The sequence below is a fragment of the Larus michahellis genome, chromosome 4 (assembly GCF_964199755.1).
Source record: "Larus michahellis chromosome 4, bLarMic1.1, whole genome shotgun sequence".
Lineage (NCBI taxonomy): Eukaryota > Metazoa > Chordata > Aves > Charadriiformes > Laridae > Larus > Larus michahellis.
Genome location: NC_133899.1, coordinates 52,662,577 through 52,684,758, shown reverse-complemented (window position 1 = coordinate 52,684,758; position 22,182 = coordinate 52,662,577). Strand labels below are relative to the sequence as shown.

Here is a 22,182-nt window from a genome sequence, read left to right as displayed (position 1 = left end):
TTTAGTATTGCTAGAGTCCTGCTTGCCAAAATTTGAGAAGAACCAAACAGAAAAACTTAGCATTCAAGTATATTTCTAGGGCATACAGCTTTCGTGCATGAATGGAAGAAACTAACACAGGGGTCTCTCTCAATATGCTCACATGATCATTCCTCTAAATGGTCACGGAATTTAAGACACATATTACTGCATCATGAGGCAAGAGTTATAAAAATATTCTAAAGTTTCCTAGACCTTACAGTTGGAAAAAAGAAAACAGTCTTAAAAAAATTGTGGTGATGTCCTAAAAGACATTCATTCACCAGTTTTGTGGACTGAAATACATCAAAGAGCAGCTGTAATTAAAGATAAATAACACTTCCCAAAATCTGTGCAACTGCTGAGGCTTGGTTTTGCAAGTCTTTTCATTGATTTTCGCGTTACTGAGATTTTGCTTTTGGGAGCTTTGGTTTCAAAACTGCTGGTATCAAGATGCTGGTATTTAAGCATCTGATCAGGTTCCAGGAGGCATAAGCTGGAACACATTTGTGTTTATGGATTTCAAATTGCTTCTCTTCTCAAAATAGAGAACTGAGGATGTTAAAGAGTGCTCTGAAGGTCCCCTGCTGCTGACCAATTAGCAGCAATGGGTGATACAGCTGGACCGTCAGTGCCATAATCCCTGCCTCTTTAGCCCAGGTTTTAAGCATGGCAAAGCAAACATGACCCAAAGTAAAACAAAATGCTGCAGCCAGCCAAACGCATGAGTGAGTGAACAGGATAACTATGCAGGTGGCCCGTGGCTTTTATTTTCCCAGGCCTAGATCTGCCATTATTTGCACTAATGAGGACAGTTGTAACATACAAGTCTTTTCTGTGAAGAGGGAAAGTTCAGCTTTGTTGTCTCAGTGAAGACCACCAGGGCAGTAATTCAAACGTAAAAGCAGCATCAGCTGAACAAGAGTTCACCCCAGACAAGAAACAGCCTGCTTGAAAAACAGTTTTGGTGAAGGGGCAGAAAGTAATTGTTTTCTTGTTCTCTTCTTCCCCCTGCACATGGAGAAGCCAAGCGTTCCAAAGCCATGTGGGTGCTCACCCCTGCGCTGCCGGGTTCAAGCACAGGCCATATGCCTCTACCTGACTTCCCCAATAGAGGGCATTATTTTTAATCCAAGCAGCAAATACCTCACATTTAAGAAATCCAGGGTCCTTGTTTTAGGGAACCATGTCAAAATAAACTGCTCTGGCACAGCACTGAGCTGGTAGTTCCATTAAGTCTTTCAGATGCAGTTTCTTGCTTTACATTACTTCCAAGCTACTATACCTGCAACTCTGCTTCTATTTACTATCCTGTAGAATATTTCTTTTTTAGCACAACAGTACGTGAAATTTTCTACTTTAACTTAACTGAAGCCTGTAACCTACAGAAAAGACCAGAGAAACGCAAAAGTATTCTAAAAGCAGAGAAATCCATCAGAAACATTTTCTTACGATGAATCAAATTTCTTTCTTGGGGCTAAAAACACCACCAGAGGCCACAAAATGTCAGTTCTATGTTCAGACTCATTCTTTGCTCACTAAGACTATAAAACCTGTTTGATTTTTTTGTTACCTGTTTTTCTTTCCACCAGATAGGTAGAAAAATGTTTACTACATATAAACACCTGGAAATCCTTGGGAATAGTGGCACCGAATAAAACACTAAAGGTACTACCGTGAGAGAGGGAGAGAAGAACAATTGAAGCTTAGGAGATATGTAAGTACTTGCAATAGCCAGCAGAGCAGGTCACACTGGTGCAACCCAAAAGCTACCTCATGGAATCCTTTTTAATGTTACTGCAGCTCTGAAGACAAACTCCTACATTCCTTTCCTCCATATGTATCCCACCTTGGGCATGAACTATTTCCACACACAAAGCAGAAAGTCACATCATTCTGACTGATAATTTGTGTTGTTTTCAAGTGTCAAAGACACATATAAACCCTCTCCCTGAAATGTCAGTAGGATAACGTTTCATTCCAAATCAATCTGACACTACCTAGCAAAATGTTCAAGCTATGAATTTCAAAACAAGTTGAAGACTTCAAACGAGACCAAAATAGGTGAAGTTTTTGTGTTAGCGAGTCTTCACTACTAGAAAACAACAAGCTAGATGATAACAGCAATAGCCCCCATTTTCCTATAAAGCCAATTGATTAAAAAAATGGCAGGGAAATTTCTTTCACATACTACTCTTTTAATAGAGTAACTGTCAAAGCACACTAACAGCCAAGCCTAGCTCCCATAATAACTTGCACCATTGAATCAAGCCATTTGAGAAATCTGTGCTCCAACACCAGGAAGCAATGCTCAACAGCACTCTAGAAACAGCACAAACCATACTCACACCACAGCTGGCTTACCTTCCATGAGTTTGGCAAAAGGCTCTGGACACGTGGAAGGGATTGGAAGGGCAAGTTTATTCATGGCAACACCGTATGCTACTGCAAGACCATCAATTCCTCGGAATGGTACTTCTCCTGTTAACAGTTCCCAAAGCAGTACGCCATAACTACCAGGAAGAAAAGAGAAAAGAGAATAGGTGTTTGACTTTAACACATTCTTCGTTAAGCAACAAGAAAGTACCTGAACCTATCAGGCTGAGTCTGGTACTCTGAAGAAATTCCAGTTTTCTGGACAATCTCATCATGGTTGCCAAGCTGGTGAAGTGTTTTATTTTACCTGCTTTTTTTAAATTAGATTGAAATAAGATGCCATTTTTGCCTTTTAGGCAAAAAATTTCCTCTCTGGAAACTGGCAACAATCTGAAAAACATTAACGTGCAGCTTCAAACTAATTCGGCAATTTTCAAACCAGAACCCAGTGAAACTCTCAGAAATGCGAAGGAGGGTTGTTTGGTGGGTTGTGGTTTTTAGAAGTAAATGAAAAATACTCCTTCAGAATTAAGTTGTTCTTAAGACATTCTATGAAATGCTAACTATGAAGTTATAGAAACAGTTCCAAGACCATTATCCTCCCAGGTATACGACAAACAATATATCCTCAGAATATTCCCTCTGCTTCTAGGAAGCCTGAGCCAGAGTTAGCTTCTTCATACTTAGTGACCTGACAGTTTTTTCTTCCATTAATCTCTTCTGAACCCATTTACTGTCTGCTAAGTTCTGTGGTAGTGAGTCCCACAAATTTAATGATGCATTGCCAAAAAATACTTCCGTGTGTGTTTTGAGCTTGTCACTTGGTAATTTCATTTGCTTCCTTGTAGCTCCCTTCCATACAAGGAAGAATGAACATATGTTCCCTATTAGCTCCTTCCATGCGATCCATGATTTCACAGGCTCCCACTACATCCTATCTAAATCATCTTCTTTCCAGACCCCAAAATCCTAATCTAGCTAAATCCTGATCTAGTTACTCTCCTGAACAGAAGCCATTTCATATCTTTCACTGACCTTGACATCGTTTGTACAATCTCATTCTATTTAAGCCTTTTATGTTCAAATGACCAAAACCACATAAAATTTTAAAGATATGGGAGAGGCACAGTATTTCCTGTTTTCTTCTTTATTTCTTTCCTATTAAATTTTAATTTGCCACTTGCCTTTCTGACTCCCTACAAAATGAGCTAGGTTACCCACAGAAACTCCAATATCTTTCCTGAATCATAATAGTTAAATTTAGAGCCTATCACTGTACCCGTGAAATTCTCCCATGGGTACTACTTTGTATTTATTACCATTTCATCATTCAGTATAGTAAAACTTTTCCTCAGCTCTCTGCAGTAGATTAATTTTTCTTATCCCAAGTAACTTGGTATCATCAACAAATGTTACCTAAACATTGATTGCTTTTTCAAATCACTTATGATTATGTTGAGCACACAATTCCCCTCCAAGAAAACTGATTTATTCTTTTAGTAATTAAGAATTGACTAAGTGATGGGAAACAGATTGGTTCGCTTTTCCCACACCAATTTACTGTCTTTAAAAGCTTTTGATGAAAGATTTTGTTGAAAGTTTTTTTTTTAAATCCAAACATGGTATAAAGCAATCTTACTACTTGTTCATGTGCTCAGTAACTCCTTCAAGAATTTTCATTTTTTCCACAAGATATGATTTCCTTCTACAAAAGCTGACTCTTCCCAAGATATGCTCATATGTCCACCAGCTCCCTGCCCTTTAGCGCTGTTTCTGCCATTTAGTAGAACTGAAAATCAGACTTGCTGATCCTCGGGAAGCTCTTTCATCATGTTTGCTGTCTTCCATTTCTCTGGTATCAGGGCAGCTTTAAGCAACAGATTACAAAGCACAGCTGTTAACTCAGCTGGCTCTCTCATGTTCCTATAGAAATCTTGGGTGTTACTGTAAATCCTAGCAATTTTCATTTTATCAGTCAATTTTAACACGTCTGTGGACAGTACTTCAGTATGAGATGTCCTCCAGCTTGGCTCCCTTAAAGAGAAATTTTCAGCTTAAGAAGCCTCTCTTTGCTCCATCCTAGCAGCCAGAAGTCACTTACTAAGTCTTTTCTGCTATAGCCTTATCTTCTTTGCCCTTTTACATCTTGGTCACCTCTGGGCTGTATGTTCGCCTGCAGGGTTCTCACCTGTGCTGCATTTGAAAGCAATTTATTTGGTTTTATGCTTTTTGCAAGACCCTCCTCAAAACCCTTTTAATCTTCTTGAGTTTTTTACGTTCAACTTGCCAGCACTTAACTCCATGCCTAATTTTCCTCATTTGAATACAGGTTCAACTTTTTGAAGGGTGTCTTCCAGTAGTCTCTTCTACATCATCTTTTTCATTCATTTAAAGTCTTTCCTATGCATTCACTCTGAACTATAACATAGTGTTCTTAAAAGATATCTATGTTGCATGGTCCCCTTTTGTTGTTTTACACAAAATTCCTCAATGATGTCATTAATCTCCTTCAGATTAAGCACTACTGTAATGGACTAACTTTTCTTAATTGCTCTTCCAAAGATATTGAATCTAAGTATACATACAGTTTGACCATGGTCTTATCATACAATTCTGAAAGCCTCCTAAGCACACTTGAAGACCAAATGAAAAACTGCTTCTCCTCCTAAAAGCTCCCTGCTCCACAAAGCAGTCATTTCTGAAGCTAGAAGATTAATCTCTTCTTGTTTCAAAGCAAGAATTGCCCTATCCATTTGGGAGTAATCAAAACTTCCATTATCACAACCTGTACTCTTGCAATCTCCTCTCCACCTCATCAAGTCTTTAACATTCATTGCAACTGCTGCCACCTTAGTTGGGCAAGTCTCACTACTACTTTTCCTATTTAGATATGGAGTTTCAGTCACTTGAGATTTCACCTTTGCTGCTAACACAGCTAGTTTACTTTATTAAGCAAAATATTGTATCTCTTCACCTATATAATATTTTGCATTTTTCCTATGCAATTCATACTCTTGATATTATAATGATAATTATAATTGATTATTTATTCCCATCAAGGTTCTCAATTTCTTGCTGTCTCAAGAGCCTCGTTTGAAAAAAATAAAGTTTAAGGATTTCCCATTTTCTTTTTGGCCTCCTAGGATTCATAAGACACTCAAAGAAAATGAGTACTTCACTGAATATATATTTAGCCTGTCTAAATCTGATCGATCATTCACGTTACTCTTCAGTTTGGATGGAAGTGTTGATATCAAAAGGTAGGAAAAACTACCAAAGAGTTGTGTTATTACTTTACCACTTGTGCTGGGTAAAATATGTATCAGGAATATTCTCTTAATGGAATGGTTAGGAAAAGCACTATTGATGTGCTCAAACACATCTCAAACACTTCTTCCACAGGGTAATTTTTAAAAGACAAACAGATGGACAGACTGGTGTTTCTTCTAAAGTGACACTGGAAGTATACATTGCAGGAAAGGTCAGTTTCTGACATAACTGAATGCTACCTCTTCCTCACATGCTTACAGTTCTTTGCTGAGAATACTGCTTCCACAGAACTACGGAAACACTGCTTTGTGGCATTTGAACAACAATCATCCCAAGTGATTAAACAGCAAGAGAGGTGATGAACAGAGTGCTTTCCATTAACTCTCAGGCAGGGAATTGAGAATTACAAAAGAAAAAGCCAGAGACAGAAGAGATTTATACAAAAAAGGCAGAAAGAATCAAGGGCCTCTCATCATTCTCAACAGGGAGGAAGGAAAGCTGATCAAGTTCATTTATTTTTCCAGCACCCAATAGTAATTTTTGGACTTTAATTACAAAATGAACCATGTGATACAGACCATGCGTCCAAATCAACTGACACTTGTATGAATAATTAACCATCTCCCAGTGATCCAGTAATCCCTTAAGCCATTTAACATCAGGTTCAATCCTACACACTGGATTTTCATTTCAGGGAGAGGGAGGCTGGAGGTCTGCAGGATTTCACATGTGATTTTGCCACCTCCCTTCTAAGTCTGTGAAGTTAGAAAAAAACCAGTAATTTCTTCTCACTGCTATTTTCCAATGGCATTTGTACCATTGGCTCATCTTATCCATCTCCCTAGCTTCAGCACAACAAGGAGATTCCAGAAACAGAAACTAGAATATTACTTTTGTTAAGAAAACAAACTTAATTACGTTTTAATGGCTATTAACGGCTAGCATTTTGCATGTTATCAGACTGGCAGTTCCAGAGATGACATTTCCTGCTTATTTCACAACAGTCAGAAGCTTATGTTTCTCCCATGTGAGCTTCTACCAATATTGCTAGTCAACACTTATCTGCCAGGTACTGAAGTCTTGCCAGTGCTTCATTACACACAGAAGACTACAGAAGCCTGCAAGCAGTCAGTTGTGGATGGAAGTGCTTGCCAACACTTAATTCAAATGAAATATTCAAATGACTGAAGTTCCTACACCCACCACTGAATGCCTGAAACATCCTGATCTGCTAATCAGATGGTTTTAGGTAGTTCTGGTATTCCATTCCTAAATGAAAATTAAATTCTCAGAGTAGATACATCTTAAAAGCACCTAAAATAAGGAACACAGGGAATCAGATGAAGATTGTATGTTGGCTTTATATTATGCCTATCAATCATATTGACAACATGATTGTCTTTTAAGCAGCACAAGTCAAAAATGAAGTGTGCAGCAAACAAGAAATACATCTAAGCAGTTAAAGTGTCAGGGAAATTTGAATTATATGCCTACTAACATTAGCTTGCTGTACAGTACTGGATAAGCTGCAATAGCTGTGCTTCAACTTCAGCCCTGTAAATCCAAAGCAAATACGTAACTCTCCTCTCAAACACATAAACAGATTTACAGGAACTGACATACTTAAATAAAACCATGGCTTCTTTGTCCTCTCTGCAATATAAGCACAATGTTTCTGCTGTATATCTAAAGCTTACAGGAGCAGCACAGCAAAATTCATAGCAACAAATTTTCACTAGCAAGATGTACTAAGTACTGTTATTATCAACAAGCTTTACAGTGGCACAGACACTGGTGACAGACACCAGCGTGTGGGGGCATTCCTCAGCCTTTTAGTTCTTTGCCAACCCTCCTTTAGACTGGGGAACAAAAAAACCCAACCAACCAAACATACAAACAGATTTGAGTTTTTAAAAAGGGAGCTTGATGCATGTTTTGATAGGAATTGCATGAAGCAGTTATTTATGACAAGATAAGACTGACTCAGGAAATTTCAGTCCTGGCAAGCATCTTCTTCGCCTGTTTGTGTGGCGAGAACATAAGCAGAACAAGATTCTTGTTAAAAGGCAGGGCAACAATTCAGCCAGCAGTATTATTCTAATAAGCTCTAAAGAAAAAGTTGTTGAAATAAAAGGGGTTTGTGAATGTTAGAGACAGAGACAGCCGATTTTGTTGATGCCGCACAGGCTAACTGGAAGTTGTCAGGCAAAAAACTCCCTCAACTCCAGCGATTAACCAAGAGGTTGAAGTGGGCAAGAGGAGGGGCGAGTCTAATAGGATAAAAACGTTCATCCTGTTAAGAATTTCAAGTTGCATCCTTGGGTGGGGACAGGATTTATTACACATGTCCGTGACTGCTTTTGTAAAATGCAGTGCTTACAGTCATTGACACACTCGTAGTGACCGCACTGGGAAGTATTTCTCCTCTGCATACATGCCTCAAACACCGTATTCTTTTCAGCTTATTTAACTGGGACTCAAAGGTTTGGCCACCAGAGAGAGAAGGCTTGTTCAGAGTCAGTGTAACAGGTCTCTTAATGGTGATAACCCTCTGTTTAAGGAAGAGCACTGAGAAGAACTCAACCTGTTTTCAGGGGAAGACCGGTAACTATATGAAGAGAAAGCGATGAGGGAATCTTAAAAATAGAAATGAAGTATTCTGAAAAACTAACAAATCATTTAAGTTATTTACAATCCTTAAGTCCTGAAGCGATTCACAGTCCTTAAATCAATGACTAAACTAGTATTTTTGCACAGGTATAGAGGCACTTGAGCCACCTTCATGAAAATCATTAACTGAGCTATTAAGTCTTTTTTAAAATGAGGTCATACCGGTGCAGAACACCTACTGATCTGTTCACAGTGTGCGTGGATTAGCAGAGTTACAATCACAGGGAAATTGTTCCCCTCTTCCCTTCTCCCTCAGGTTACCCTTAAAGGCCATTCCTGGCAGTGTTTCAGAGAAGAGAAAATTGAAGTTTGAGCTTGACAAGCTGTGTACAAACCAGTACTGTCATCATGTGCCCAGAAAAGGTGCACAGCCTTGAGGTTTTCATTTCTGCCAGACTTCGCCCAGAATAAAAGCCTGCTCATCTTGCTCAGATAAACTACAGAGGCTACCACATTTAATTAGAGTCAGAATTTTATCCACACCATTAGTGTGCAAAATACAAGTTCACAGGCTTATCACAAAGCAATACATTATCTATTCAGCAAAACTGGATAAGGAAAATTAAAATCCCCACACCAAATCTCTGCCATAACAGCCAGAAAATTCTGCCAGCTGGGATATTTCTTTATCCTGACAGATTTCACAGCATGCACGCACTTGTGTGGGAGCATTACTGGCCAGCAACAGAATCTTACTGCTCTAAAGACAAAGTCACCCTGACATTTCAATACCTCTCTCCCCACAGGAAAAACAAAATTACGTTTCCTTCATCTGTTTCAGATGTTCAGTACTAATTATACATCCCACAGCATCCAGAGAAGTCACTGTCTTAGAGCTATTTACTGAATTCTGGATTTACCAATTCACTTAGTGGTAGCATTCAAACTCAATTTCTGAAGTCTGTGGGACAACCCTTACACTCCTCCCCATCAAAGTAGCTCCTATTATCAAAAATCCCAGTGCATGAATGGAATAAATAATATAAGTATACAAATACTACTTATGGATTACATACTCAGATGGACCTAAAGAAGAGATTATTTTATGTGAAAGACTAGAAGGGAGGAAATAATTCATAATATTATTATGAAAGTGAAAAACATTGTATTCAGGGTGAAAGCGCACATAGAATTCAATTAGGCACAGTGCGTTTCTGTACATATACATCAGTGACAGATTACTAATAAAATATAAAGTGATCTTAGTGTTGGTAAAACAGTAAAAATAAGTAGTACTTTTAACTACCTCACAGATTGTTTTATGGCCTTATGGACTTTGATTATGTCAGCCAATAGCTAAATAGGCAGAAAAAGATTGCTTTAGATTAAGCAGAAGGAATCAGGATTATGAATCCCAGGATAACCTGAACGTAAATTTACAGAACAGCAAAAATTTAGAGGCATGCAGGAGCTGGTCCACCACTTCTGCAGTAAAAAAAAAAATTACAATTAATACAAAGTAGTCTGAGAGTCTGACAGATGGAAAGCTGGTGGGTAAAGTTTTCTTAAGACCTGAATTTTAATATTTGGTTCACCATTAATCATTCTTAAACGTAAAAGAGGTTTCCTGGCACATCTAGTTACTCTTTAGTATCCAACCACTTAACGCCAAATCAATACCTCCACACATCGCTGCCTTTGGAGAACATGGAGGAGCGGATGACCTCAGGAGCCATCCAGGCATATGTCCCAGCTGCGCTCATTTTGGTAGTTTTATGCCATTCCCTGGCCAAGCCGAAATCCGTGATCTTCAATATCTTGTTGCTCAGATCTCCATTTTCCACCTTTTCGAGAATCAGTACTAGAGAAAAGGGAAGGGGGGGGGGGGAATAAAAGGTATGCAGAGTAAAGCTAGTATTTGCAAAAGAGATTCTCCTGGAGATCTCCCAAATTTCAAGATTGTCCCTAACTTTTAGTTATTCAAACATACCACACTCTGTTACAAGTTATTTCAAGCTGATCCTTCCTCTGACAAGTGAGCAGCTGTCTAGCAAATAACTTCAAATTTAACCAAAATGCTGAGCCCCAGAGAACAAATAGATAATAACATAATTATTTAATATAGTGCCTACTGTCATTCTGTATAATAATTCTCTGCTAAGAGGAAGTGAACCACTGTAACTTCTAGAAATCCAGATAAGGGAAGACATTTCCTAATTAATCCTCTCTCAGCAAGCCAGTAATAGCATCTTTTTCTTGAACTGCTTAGAGGACTTTTTTTTAAATCCAGATATACACAGAGGCTGGATACACCCTTCATGTAAATGTGTTAGGAGTGGAAGCTCTATGTACATGGATTTTTATTATTTTTTTTTTAAGTCACAATTAAAAAAAAAAAGATTGACGATCCATACCAACATACCCAATTCAAGACTTCACATTCACCACCACGTTTCAGATTCCCTCCCCAGCATTATGAAACTATTATTATTTTTTTTTAGTTAAGCTGCCAAATTTTCTACCATGTTTCGGTGGCAAAGGAGTCTATACTGAAGAACTTAAAAAACCCTTGAGGCAGAATTCAAGAATGCTTTGGTATAAGGCACATATGCCTCTTTACCCAGAAAGCTGTACTGTCACACCACTGTGAAATGAGTGTAAACCAGATGCCAGAAGCATCCACTATGCTTTAGCAGCACCTCATTATCCTCTTTCTTTACCTTAATGTAAAGTGACCACACAAGTTGCAGCAGCAATGTAGTGTCAAGCAACAGAATACAACAGGCCACTAAAATGCCATAACTAACATAGCCATAAGCCTGTGAAATGATTTTTCAGCCCCTTTGTAGAGAGCCACAAAGAAAAAAATATTTGTATTATCGTTAGTCCAATGACTTCACAGCAACAGGCATCAAGCCATTAATACACCATCATTATGCAGCTACTCTGTTTTTAATGTCATTACGGGTTCTTAGAAAACAAGATGGGTTTTTTTCCCCTTTTTATGTATGTGTGTGTGAATTTAAAAAAAAAAAACACACCAAACAAAATACCCAAACTCACAATGAAACAATCATGGATCATAATGAAACCTATAAACGCCAAAAGCATTGCAAAAATCACAGTACATTTAAAAATAGTCTTCAGGATCATTTTTAGCAGTCCAGGAAAAGACTCAAGTATCAGTCTCAAGCTAACACTGGGGTTTTTTGGAAAAAAAAAAAAAAAGAATCTTACATTCATTCTTATACTTCCCTCCAGTATTCAAAATGGGATTTCCCATGAAATAAAAGCCAAAAGTGTTATTTGAACCCTTCTGCATAATAAGTAATACACATCTAAATGTTAAAATACTGCATTTACTTTTATTAAACAAACAGCCTGTTCTCTGAAAATTTAAAAAAAAATAATCAGCTACCCTTTCTACAATGCTTCAGAATTCACAAAATACTTCTTTGTTAAAGATTTTTAGGGGCCAACTCAAATTGTGAGTGAACTAGACTTACGGTTAAGCTCTTGGTTCTTGTTTCTTTTGTAAAATTCCTTTCTAACATTACTGAATACTCCATTTTCCTAATTGCAGAGGAAGGAGTAGTTTGAGGCCTAAAGTTACTATTCTCTTCATTTGGGCAAAAGTGTATGTATTTTTAGAGCCACACTTCAGTGCAGAACAGAACCACCACAAGAAACAAAGGTACGGAAGAAGGCTTCCTTTGTCCCTCTTCTTCTAGCAAGCCTAACTTTTTTCCCTTCTTTCTAGCAGATGAACTGCTAAGAGAAATTGCTAACAAGTCGCTTTTTGATTGCAAGAGTGAAAAACTTCCTAGAATATACATACTAACTTTCTTCTTTCAGCATGCACCCACTCTGCCTAAAACTGGCAGAATAATAAAATCTATTTTTAAGTTTAAATGCAGTTATATATAGATATACAAGAAAGTATGCGTTTGGGGTTTTTTTTGCTTCTGTCTGCAAGTACAACTAGCAACAAGCAAATTTGTTGTTCACAAGGTAGATCATATTCTGTCTGAATGAGCTCAACAGCGGGACAGAGTGCCCGATATCACAGTTTGGTTGTACATACCTTCCTGGCGAGAGGTTATTTAAATCTAATTACCTTGATTTGTATTAAGTTCTAACAAAATAATTAGTACTTACACAGATCTTTTGTATCCATGAACTTGTTCTTTTGTCAGATGTAGGCTAAGTAAGATAAATTACCATGACAAAAGACCACAGAGACGAACAATGAAAGAGCTGGATTTATTGCAAGTCCTTGATTCCTTAGTTACATCCTTGGCTCCCCTCCTATTTCCTTGTAATAACTGCTTGGGATAATAATCCTGCAACCCAAAATTATAAAAATTAATTTTTAAGAATCGTAACTCTCTCCATCATCTCTTTCAGTTCTGCTTATCTTGGTCAGTATCAACAGGCTCACTTGTCACTGCTAGGAGTCTCCCTAGACCATCTGCCAGATTTTCACACTGGAAACCTTGACTCTCCCTCTTACATTTACTCAGATTTCAATTAATAATCTTGTAAATAGGCGAATTGTAAATTCCTTTCAGTTTCCTCCTTAAAAATCTCTTCTATGGAGAACATATGCCAGGTTGCTAGGACACTGCAAATGTATTTTACTCATGCTAGTCAACACGGTCTCACTTGCTTTGTGTACAACGAGTCATTGCCTCTTGTTTAATACTTCGAGTGCAAGCTCTCTTCTGCAAGTGCTATTTCTTCTGCAGTCTACCAGAATACAAACCAACCAAGCAACAAACTTCCTACACTTACAGAGTTAACATACCTTTCCATCTTTGCATAGATACGATCATTCAAGAGAGAGCTAACAGAGGCCAGATGATCAGCCTAACAAAAAAAATTCAGACACAAATACAGAGCACCTACACCAAAACCACAACTAATCTACCAAGGCAGTAAGTCTTCTCAATCTGGTCTGTTGATTTAAAAGATCTGCAAGAGATGAAGAGGTTTAAAAAAGGTAGAAAACTGAATTGAAGATCTTTCACATTCCTAGCCTCAAAAAGAGAATTTATTTGGCAGCAAAGATACTAGGCCTAGTTTTCAAGTAAGCAGGGAAAAATGAGAGCTGAATCAGCAGGAACATGCAGAATGTGCATCAGCTTGTTAGTGGTGGGTCACTATTTCCTCATTCCAGCAGGGCCCATACAAGAAGTCTCTTCCTGTGTGCACACACAGAGCCAGCCAAGTTGTAGATGAAGGTGTGCTATGCACCACTGCTCCTATCAACTCTAAACCATCTTTTTTTTTGTCTGTAGCACAGGCTAGAAGTTGATCTTAAGTAGCATGGGTAGGGGCCAACTGACGGTGTGTAAAAGGGACCAATGAAGCAAACCAAGGATTATAAGCACATTCAGACAGCTTTGAGGATCCAACTGCTACAGTAAGACAGTTTAATATAGCAAGTCACCAGTACCATGTTCTTTGCATACTGCAAGTGCAAAGCAAAGCATAGTGGCTTAAACTAGCATTAAAAATTGTTAGCAACTTTAGGTGAACGGTATCACAAACAGATGAGCATACAGGAGTAATAACCCAGAAGTACTCACATACATTTCCTTGTACTCCAGAAGAGAAGCATTTGACAATGAGAAATTAATTGCAGCTCAGATGAATTCTGTCTAGCAAGACAGCTCTTCCATATCTCAAGATGTCCCAGCTGAGATAACAAGAAAGGGATATGATCCTCATAGACCTTGGTATCTCCTAGCAAGACCTTCCCTGGATCAGGCAGTGATCCAGATATAGGTACATATGATTTAGATGTGTAATTTCAACTACTAAGAATTTACCAAGAACTTTATTACCACAAGGACTCTGGTAATGATTCAGCCTCATTGTTTAATTTCTTGAGAGCCAAGTAGATTGCAAGTGCTGAAAAACAACAGTCAATCAAGACATTAGGTCTGAGATTAGAGATACAGAGGCAGAAATTAAACACTGGGCCTCCTGTTACCTAGGTTATGATAAAGACCAGTCTTTTTTCTTTGAAGTGAAAGTGTCTATTGAGGTTCCTCCGAATTCTTTGAGAACATCTTTGGTGCCTTACAACAAGCATCGAGGATATTTTCATATCAGACTCTTGTGAGAAAGCTTCCTGAAGTACAGAGAAAGTAGGCACCACATAAACAAAGGGGTGGGTTAGGTAACCAAAGGCAATAGGTCAACACGTATGGTTTGATGATGAGATAGAATAACTAGCAGAAAAGTATAAGGCAGAATTCAAAGATCATTTGACAAGACTCAGTCTGGTGCAGTCCTTAGTCATACTGTCTGACATTACAGCAAGTAAACTAACAACTGTGTATTGCTAGAGATGAGAAAACTTGTCATCATTATATTTTCAGTACTTTTTAACACATTTCCATTTATGTGATGCTTTGGCTTCTGCTCAGGGCAAAACAAGTTGCAGTAACAAAGAGGAAAGGAAGCACGGAGTGGCTTACTTTCATCACTAATTTCACAGCCTTTTCAGTCGTCTCCGACTAGTTCAGAGCTACAGGTAGCAGCTGTTAGCCCGGTCTCTGAAGATTTAGGATACCCTATGCTTGGGACTTTGATACTTCATGGACAATTACCATCATGCTCACAGCAGTAACTGCAGCACACAGGACCGTAAGGCCATCCCAGCTACTAAACAGCCTTTCTTAATTGTGTCCTTTAATTTGTCTTTGTTGCCATGAGTGAACTCAGCAGTCAAGATCCATATTTTCAGAGAATTATCCTTAGTCAACAAGTGCTGGCATTTACCCCTTCAGAATCACAGTAATGTGGAACAGTATAATTTTCCATGAGAACAAGCTCAGTTGCTTAAGATGTGGTTTGATTTAGTTGTTTTGACTATTCAAACAATAGTTAAGAGGCCAGAGACAAAGAGACTGATAAAGTTTACAAAGAGCATCTTCAGTACATTCTGCACATCATTGAATGCTGGCGATTAACCAGATCTTCAGTTAGTAGGCAACACCAGATGCTGAAACAGAAGTCTCATTAGAGACTTTCCTGATACAACTGGATTTTCTCATTCCAGCCTCAATCTGCATAAAGAGTGATGGGGAGTTAACTCAGTCAATGCTGGTACCATTTAAAGATGGCTTCTTAGTTAGTATGGGTGGGGGGAAAAGAACTGATGATGTACCCAAGAACCTCTTATCCTTGTTTGTGATTTGAGCTAGCAGCTTTTCTAGCAGAGCTGGAAGTGATGGAAGTCAACTTCTTGAGGTCAGGTGAAGCCAGTTTACCTTCTCCAGTTTAAGTATCACTCTGTGTGTATCAATAGCTGGCAGGCTTTTGACAGAATCCCATGTCAGTCTTACTGAAAGTAATCAAGTCTTTAGAAGTATACAGATCCCAGTGATAACAGATCCCAAAGAGGATGGATTCTCAGTTTCATGAGTCACAGTTGTATATCAGTGACATCAAGAAGAATGAGGGTTTTTTTCTAGAGACAGGGCCAACTCAGATGCTTTTGTTCTTTAAACAAAGATTTGCTGTGAAAATAAATCTCACAGAAACAGACCCACTGAAGTATGACTGACACAATGGTATCTGATACTGAGTCAGCGCTTCCTCCTGCTCCACCCTATTCCACATTATTATGCTTTACTAGAAAGACAAAAACATCTGCCTTAGTATTTAAAGCAATACAAAATGCAACCTGATTAAGATTTCTAAGATACCGTTACATCCTTCAGCCTTCATGTAGTTGCTACTACTGGATCTTCAGTTCTGTCCTGTCATCAATAGTCATTATGGAGATGCCTGAACTGTGGGGCACTAAACAGTGCAGAATTATGTAATAAAAGGACAGATTTAAGGCTGCTGTTTGGTTTACCTTTAAGGATGGTTCCAGAGGTGGAGCTTCAGGTTAGAACACTTAACTTTCACAAGCAACTTATGAACTTGCATGTGTAGGATTAGGACTATAGATACCTAGGACTATTCAGAAGGACTATACCTATGTCCTTTCAGAAGGAAAAAAAAAAATAATCTATGCAGTGAAAATACTGAAACCTGCAGCTTTAAAGTTTTCTTACTGCAGACATCCAGTACCCAAAGCTACTGGTTATTTCTAGTCAGGCAAAACAGAGGACCAAATTAATTCTGAGGGAATACAGACCAGAGGAAAAAAAATTAACAGATTAAATGTTAGCCAAGTTTCAATTCTGCCACAAACTACAAGAAAAAACTATAGAAGGGTTGCCCTGGAGGCAGGTGATACAAGTGATACATATTTCTATAGAGATGAAATTCTGCCTTGCATGCATTAAATACATGCACACCTACCACAGATTCACATGTTCAAAAGGTATCTTCCCCTTCCCACTCCTCCATCCTCATGGATCATTGCAGTGAAAGCTGGATTGGACGAAACAAACTCACAGCATCTCGGAAGGCAGTCTTCCTAGACTCCAAACATAGCCAGAAAAGACAAAGCCGCTCGAGAAGGGGATTCCAAGCATAAGTCTAATATCCTCTGAATCACTCTCTACAGGAGCCCCACTTGACTAGAGGCACATCTGTGCTAAGTACTCAAACCACGTGAATCTCTGTGGTCTGGTATAAGTAAGAAATTTCAATTAGAGATGTTCCCCAACACACCAGATGTTAGAGAGCCATCTGGTGAAAATCAGTTTAGCCATAGTTGCAAGATTATCTCAGTGTTCTGAACCTTTTTTTAAATTAAGTTTTCAGAAATATATTGTTCTATTAGTGGGACAACTAATGTAAGTCAAACTGGTACTACTGTTAAATCAGTCTTAAATAAAACTGTCCCTTGGCCCACCAAGGCAGCTGGAGGTCATACTTTATTATGTCTTGCACCACTCACCTTAATGATCACTGAATCAATTGAAAAGTCAATGGTGAATATCTTTGACTAACACCCAAAGCCCTACTGCAAGGAAGGCCTCATTTCCAGATATTAAACAGCTGTATTTTCATTACTCATGCATCTACCAGAAAAACATGAGACCAGACCTACAAATACACCATGACAAGATAGGGGTACAAAGCTGCACATCCTTTGATCTACTTGTATCTACATTTTAATACACCCTAGGAGAGCTGTGTAACCCACATCTAATGTGCCAGTATCACTCCTGCTTCTTAGCCATTGCAGTAGAAGTTTAAAACTGCTGAACAAACGTTGTTTTGGGAATATCCTCACCTTTATTATAGTGTTCCAATGCAAATAACTGCATTGTTGATATATTTTTCATTCTGTTTAACTCAACTTATTTCTATTACATGATTTTTCCTCTTTCCAATTATGCTAGAAGCACTAATTGGTGTGGATCCCTTTCATCTAATTTTCTTCTCAAACCCACCTACTCTTCTTCCAAACACACTCCACTACCCTACACAGATAAACCATATGCACTGAATCTTTCAATCCAATCACTAAAGTAAAACTTTATCACATTTAAGTTTTAAGTTGGTCACTTTATAAAACCTCAGTAATACACCTCCTGTTTTTCATCCAGTACCATACTATAACCAGTATGCATTAAAAGATAGTTTAAAAGAGGTAGATTACTCTCACAGAATGCAAGTTTTCACAAAGGAAATCAAGAAATTTGTTTTGGCAACAAAATTAACAGCCGCTGGTTTAATCCTCCTTTTGGCTTGTATTACACCACCAGAGACAGAAAATACATTATAACTTCCTCTCACAAACTTCCCCTAGAAGCCAGTAACACCATCAGATTTTTTGATTGTTTCTTTTGGTGGGGTTGTTTTAGTTTTCAGCTACATTTTTGGACAGTTAGGACAGCATTCTTAATCTCCAGTGGGCCAAAGTAGTGGGAAAGAGCAAGTAGGGAAATGTAAACGCTTTAACCCATGCTGATTCAGCTGCTACTAACATCAAAGAACTGGTAGGAAGCGGCTCCTCATTTCATCTCACTGTCAAATTAATTGACAAAGCAGCAAAATATGGTCATATAATTGCCTTTTCCTTGTTTCTCAGCCTAGAGAAAGGATTAGGTTTATCTGCATAGTGTAGTGCTGAACAGAATACTCCTTTGTTTGTGCTAAAAGCTGACTCATCACTTCAGAGGCAGAACAACATTCAAGAAGGGACTACTACAGCATGATCACCCACAGCAAAAATAGCCCATTTTTGTATTTTTTTATAGCAGGAAAGGGGCTGCTGTCTGATGCACAAAATAGTATGAACAGCCAGGCATACCAAAATTTTCTGGCTGTACTGGCTTCAGCTTCTTCAACCACTCTGCTGTTGTATTCCCAAATTATTTAGCAGACAGCACACCAAGAAAATAAAGAACTTCCTGACTTTAAGAGGCAAAAATTGATAACAACAGAACACCAAGGAAAGCAAGATTACCTTGCAATACCACCACAACAGTTAACCACCAAACTGCCCATCACCCCTATATTTCATTACAGCAACTGTATCAGCAACTTCGTGCTCCCTTTCCCAGTCCAGAGTATGAGTTTGTATATTAAGAAACACAAAAGAAATCTAAAAAAAAAAAAACATACAAGACAGTCTCTTGTATGGTCCAGCTTACAGTTCATGCCAAGTCATTTACCTGCGCATGATGCTACTCAGTAAGTCTGGCACGCAGTAAAAGAAATCTATTAGCTAATGAACACTAAGCCTGATGGAAATGATTACAATCATTAAGTAAAGGAAGAATAAAAAAGAAATAAGAGGCACTGAGTGCAATGAGAACTGAAAGTATACAGGAAGAAATATGGAGAGGGAGCAGGCTAGAAGACAAGGATCCCTACTATAGGGGAAAAAGATGGATTTTGTTGCCTGTGGTACACCAGGATATATCTCTGACTTGATCGATGACTGCTGGCTTTACATTTAACTTCCATATAATTTTTCACCAACTGAGAGAATACAGTCAGTATTTTAGTGTCAAAATACCTGCCATTCTTTTAGTTAAATACTTAAGTTCTAGGCAGACCGTGAAACAAGAGGGCTACTACCTAGTGATAAAGCAACGTTAACTCATGTGTTCTATTGTTATATTTTGAACCTTTATCAATTCTTCAGAGTCACCTACTGTTAACAGTGTTTCTAGTGTGCTAGGGTGGATAGTCGTGCTTTGAAACACTTTGGAGAGTTAGGAGAACAATCTTAAGAAAGTATCAGAAGCTTGTTTGTCAGAAACGTAAGAAAATCTGATTGTGAAGGTACTTCAAGTTAGCCTGAGCTTAAAGGGAACCCCTAGACCTAGAGACACAGGTGGTGGTGGTCCCAGGTGAGGCCCTGATAACAAACTACTAAACAGACACAGCAACTTGATGATGTAGAGTTGAGAAGGCCTGAAAAACCCAAAGGTGGTGAAAATATCTGAATACTTGTAAGTCTCAGCACACTTCAGTTCTATTTCAGTCTTCACCAACATTAGCACACTACTGTGGGTCGAATGCTTTGCCATCCAAGACTCCAGGAATGAGGAAAGCAGCCACATGAGGAAAAACTCCAGCAAAAGGTTTTAGCCTGCAAGGACATCCCACTCACACCCATTCACAAGAGCCCCTTCTCATTATTTTGTGCTGTACTCTGTCTCCTTAGAGCCACATCAGCTGGGCCAGCAATGCAAACTTGCAGCCCAAAAAGCCAACCGCATCCGGGGCTGCATCAAAAGTATGGCCAGCAGGTTGAGGGAGGTGATCCTACCCCTCTACTCTGCTCTAGTAAGACCCCACCTGGAGTACTGCATCCAGCTCTGAAGTCCTCAGCACAAGAGGGACATGGACCTGTTGGAATGGGTCCAGCAGAGGAACACCTCTCCTATGAGGACAGGCTGAGAGAGTTGGGGTTGTTCAGCCTGGAGAAAAGAAGGCTCCAGGGAGACCTTATAGCAGCCTTCCAGTACCTGAAGGGGGCCTACAGGAAGGATGGGGAGGGACTCTTTCTCAGGGAATGTAGTAATAGGACAAGGGGTAACGGTTTTAAACTGAAAGAGGGGAGATCTAGATTAGATATTAGGAAGAAGTTCTTCACTGTGGCGGTGGTGAGGCACTGAACAGGTTGCACAGAGAAGCTGTGGATGCCCCATCCCTGGAAGTGTTCAAGGCCAGGCTGGATGGGGCTTTGAGCAGCCTGGTCTAGTGGGAGGTGTCCCTGCCCATGGCAGGGGGGTTGGAACTAGATGATCTTTAAGGTTCCTTCCAAACCCTAACAATTCTATGATTCCACACAGTCCAAAAGCTAGATGGTGGCAGCAGCAATGGGTGGGTGAGAATGAGAAGAGGAAGGACTATAAATAGGATAAATACGTCATCTTTGTTATTTTACTTGGTGTAGAAACATTTAATTCTAGTATTTAAATCATTAGTAGCCATTTAACTACCTGTGCAGACTTAACGTCAAGTTTCTCCACCAGTCTTCCATATTCTTACCTGGACTCTCAACTAGATTACTCCTTTGGTCCCAGTGCTTCACCATATCTATTTTTATTTTGTTAGATGGAAGAGAATTGTGAAGACCACTACTTAAGATGTCGGAGGCTGAAAAATGGCAAAGGAACTCAAACTCACATGTAGTAACACCTAACTTAACTTTTCTTTCCCAGAATAATAACATGCATTTTTGCTACAGTTGAGTGTTTTTGGCAGATCACTCCAGACCAACTCAACCACCTATGGCTACAACTGCAAAGTACCAGATTTGTTTACCCATAGGCTTTTGCTCATCTGTTACTGTACAATCACTGTTTTCAACAGCAGTAAGGTCAACAGGCAGGTACAAAGAGGGGAACTAATGCTTACCCTGTCATACCTGGAATGTGAAAGACCACTGCTACTGTTGAGTACTCATTGTGAGTGGGAATATTGGACACATTTTATTTCTTCTTCCATCCTGCAAACAGAACAACTTACTGTGACTCCGCTTACCAAAAAGCAAAGTGGCAAAAGTTTTGTCAGATAGTGGATAAGCATCAGCCCATCCACTTCCTCCATTTAGATAATTCAAGTACTTTAAGGAGATGTAGCAGATACCAAGTCCATCAAATCCCAGGTGTTAAGAGCTTTACAAAGAAAAGAACAGAGTAAAACCTTTATGAAAACCAGTATTTTTTCACTATTAGACCCCTAAATGCAAAACATGAGCAGGGTTGCAGTTCTAAAAGCTGCAAGTCTTTTCCACAGTAGGATTTAAGAGCAATCCAGACCTGTATGAGGAGGTGTTACCATTAAACTTCTCCCTGCCAGCCATACAGCAGAAGTCTCGAGTGGAAGAGTTGAAGGAAACAGAGAATATTTCTGAACAATTCCAAATTTATAAAAAAAATTGCTTCACACAAGTTTCAGAAGTCAGCTAAAGGCTTCCTGAAACTGAAGGTGTGCCAGAGCGGAAAAAAGTCTGATTAATATCACAGGATCCAGACTCTCCCACCCACCCATGGCAGAATGTGTCCAAAATCAAGCCAATCTGTTCAACTTGTCTTGATCAAAGAATCTCCTCACTCAACCCCATATGTTTTCTAAGGGTTTGTTTTTCAGACCACAGAATAAACTTATCCGAGCTAGTACAGCTCTGAAGGCACTTTCTGAGAACTTGTACTCCTAGCCAGCAGGTCCATGAACACTGAAATATTAGTACTACACTTAAATTTGAATTTCTTCCCTGCCACACACACCCTGGAATTTCACAATTGGGCCAGCCGATTTCAGTTCACAGTATTCTTTTGTACTTAGCTCCCCACAATCTAGGTATAATCTTCACTTTGTCCAGTTCCCTTTGACTGCCTTCTAGATCTATTTCCAGCCCAAACACTTTCAACTACTAGGAGGCTGTGAAATTCATGCAAATGTGGATTCATTTTTTTTTTTAAATGGAGACTAATTCAGAAAAATGAGATAAGCATCTTTTGCCTC

The 22,182-nt window shown here is 39.0% G+C and overlaps 1 protein-coding gene across 3 annotated transcripts in view; it reads right to left on the bottom strand.

Annotated features, from left to right (window-relative positions):
* Positions 1 to 22,182, bottom strand: part of MAP3K9 (mitogen-activated protein kinase kinase kinase 9) — a 64,254-nt gene that overhangs the window by 24,695 nt on the left and 17,377 nt on the right. For 2 of the 3 annotated variants that reach the window (XR_012586717.1, XM_074584812.1), the window contains exons 3-4: positions 9,955 to 10,135; positions 2,383 to 2,531 (exon numbers count right to left, since the gene is read on the bottom strand). Coding sequence is in view for 2 of the 3 variants with exons in the window: in XM_074584812.1 (XP_074440913.1) it covers positions 2,383 to 2,531; positions 9,955 to 10,135 (330 nt within the window). In the remaining variant the exon portion in view is untranslated. The remainder of the gene's footprint in view (positions 1 to 2,382; positions 2,532 to 9,954; positions 10,136 to 22,182) is intronic. The other variant, XM_074584814.1, reaches the window with a different exon arrangement.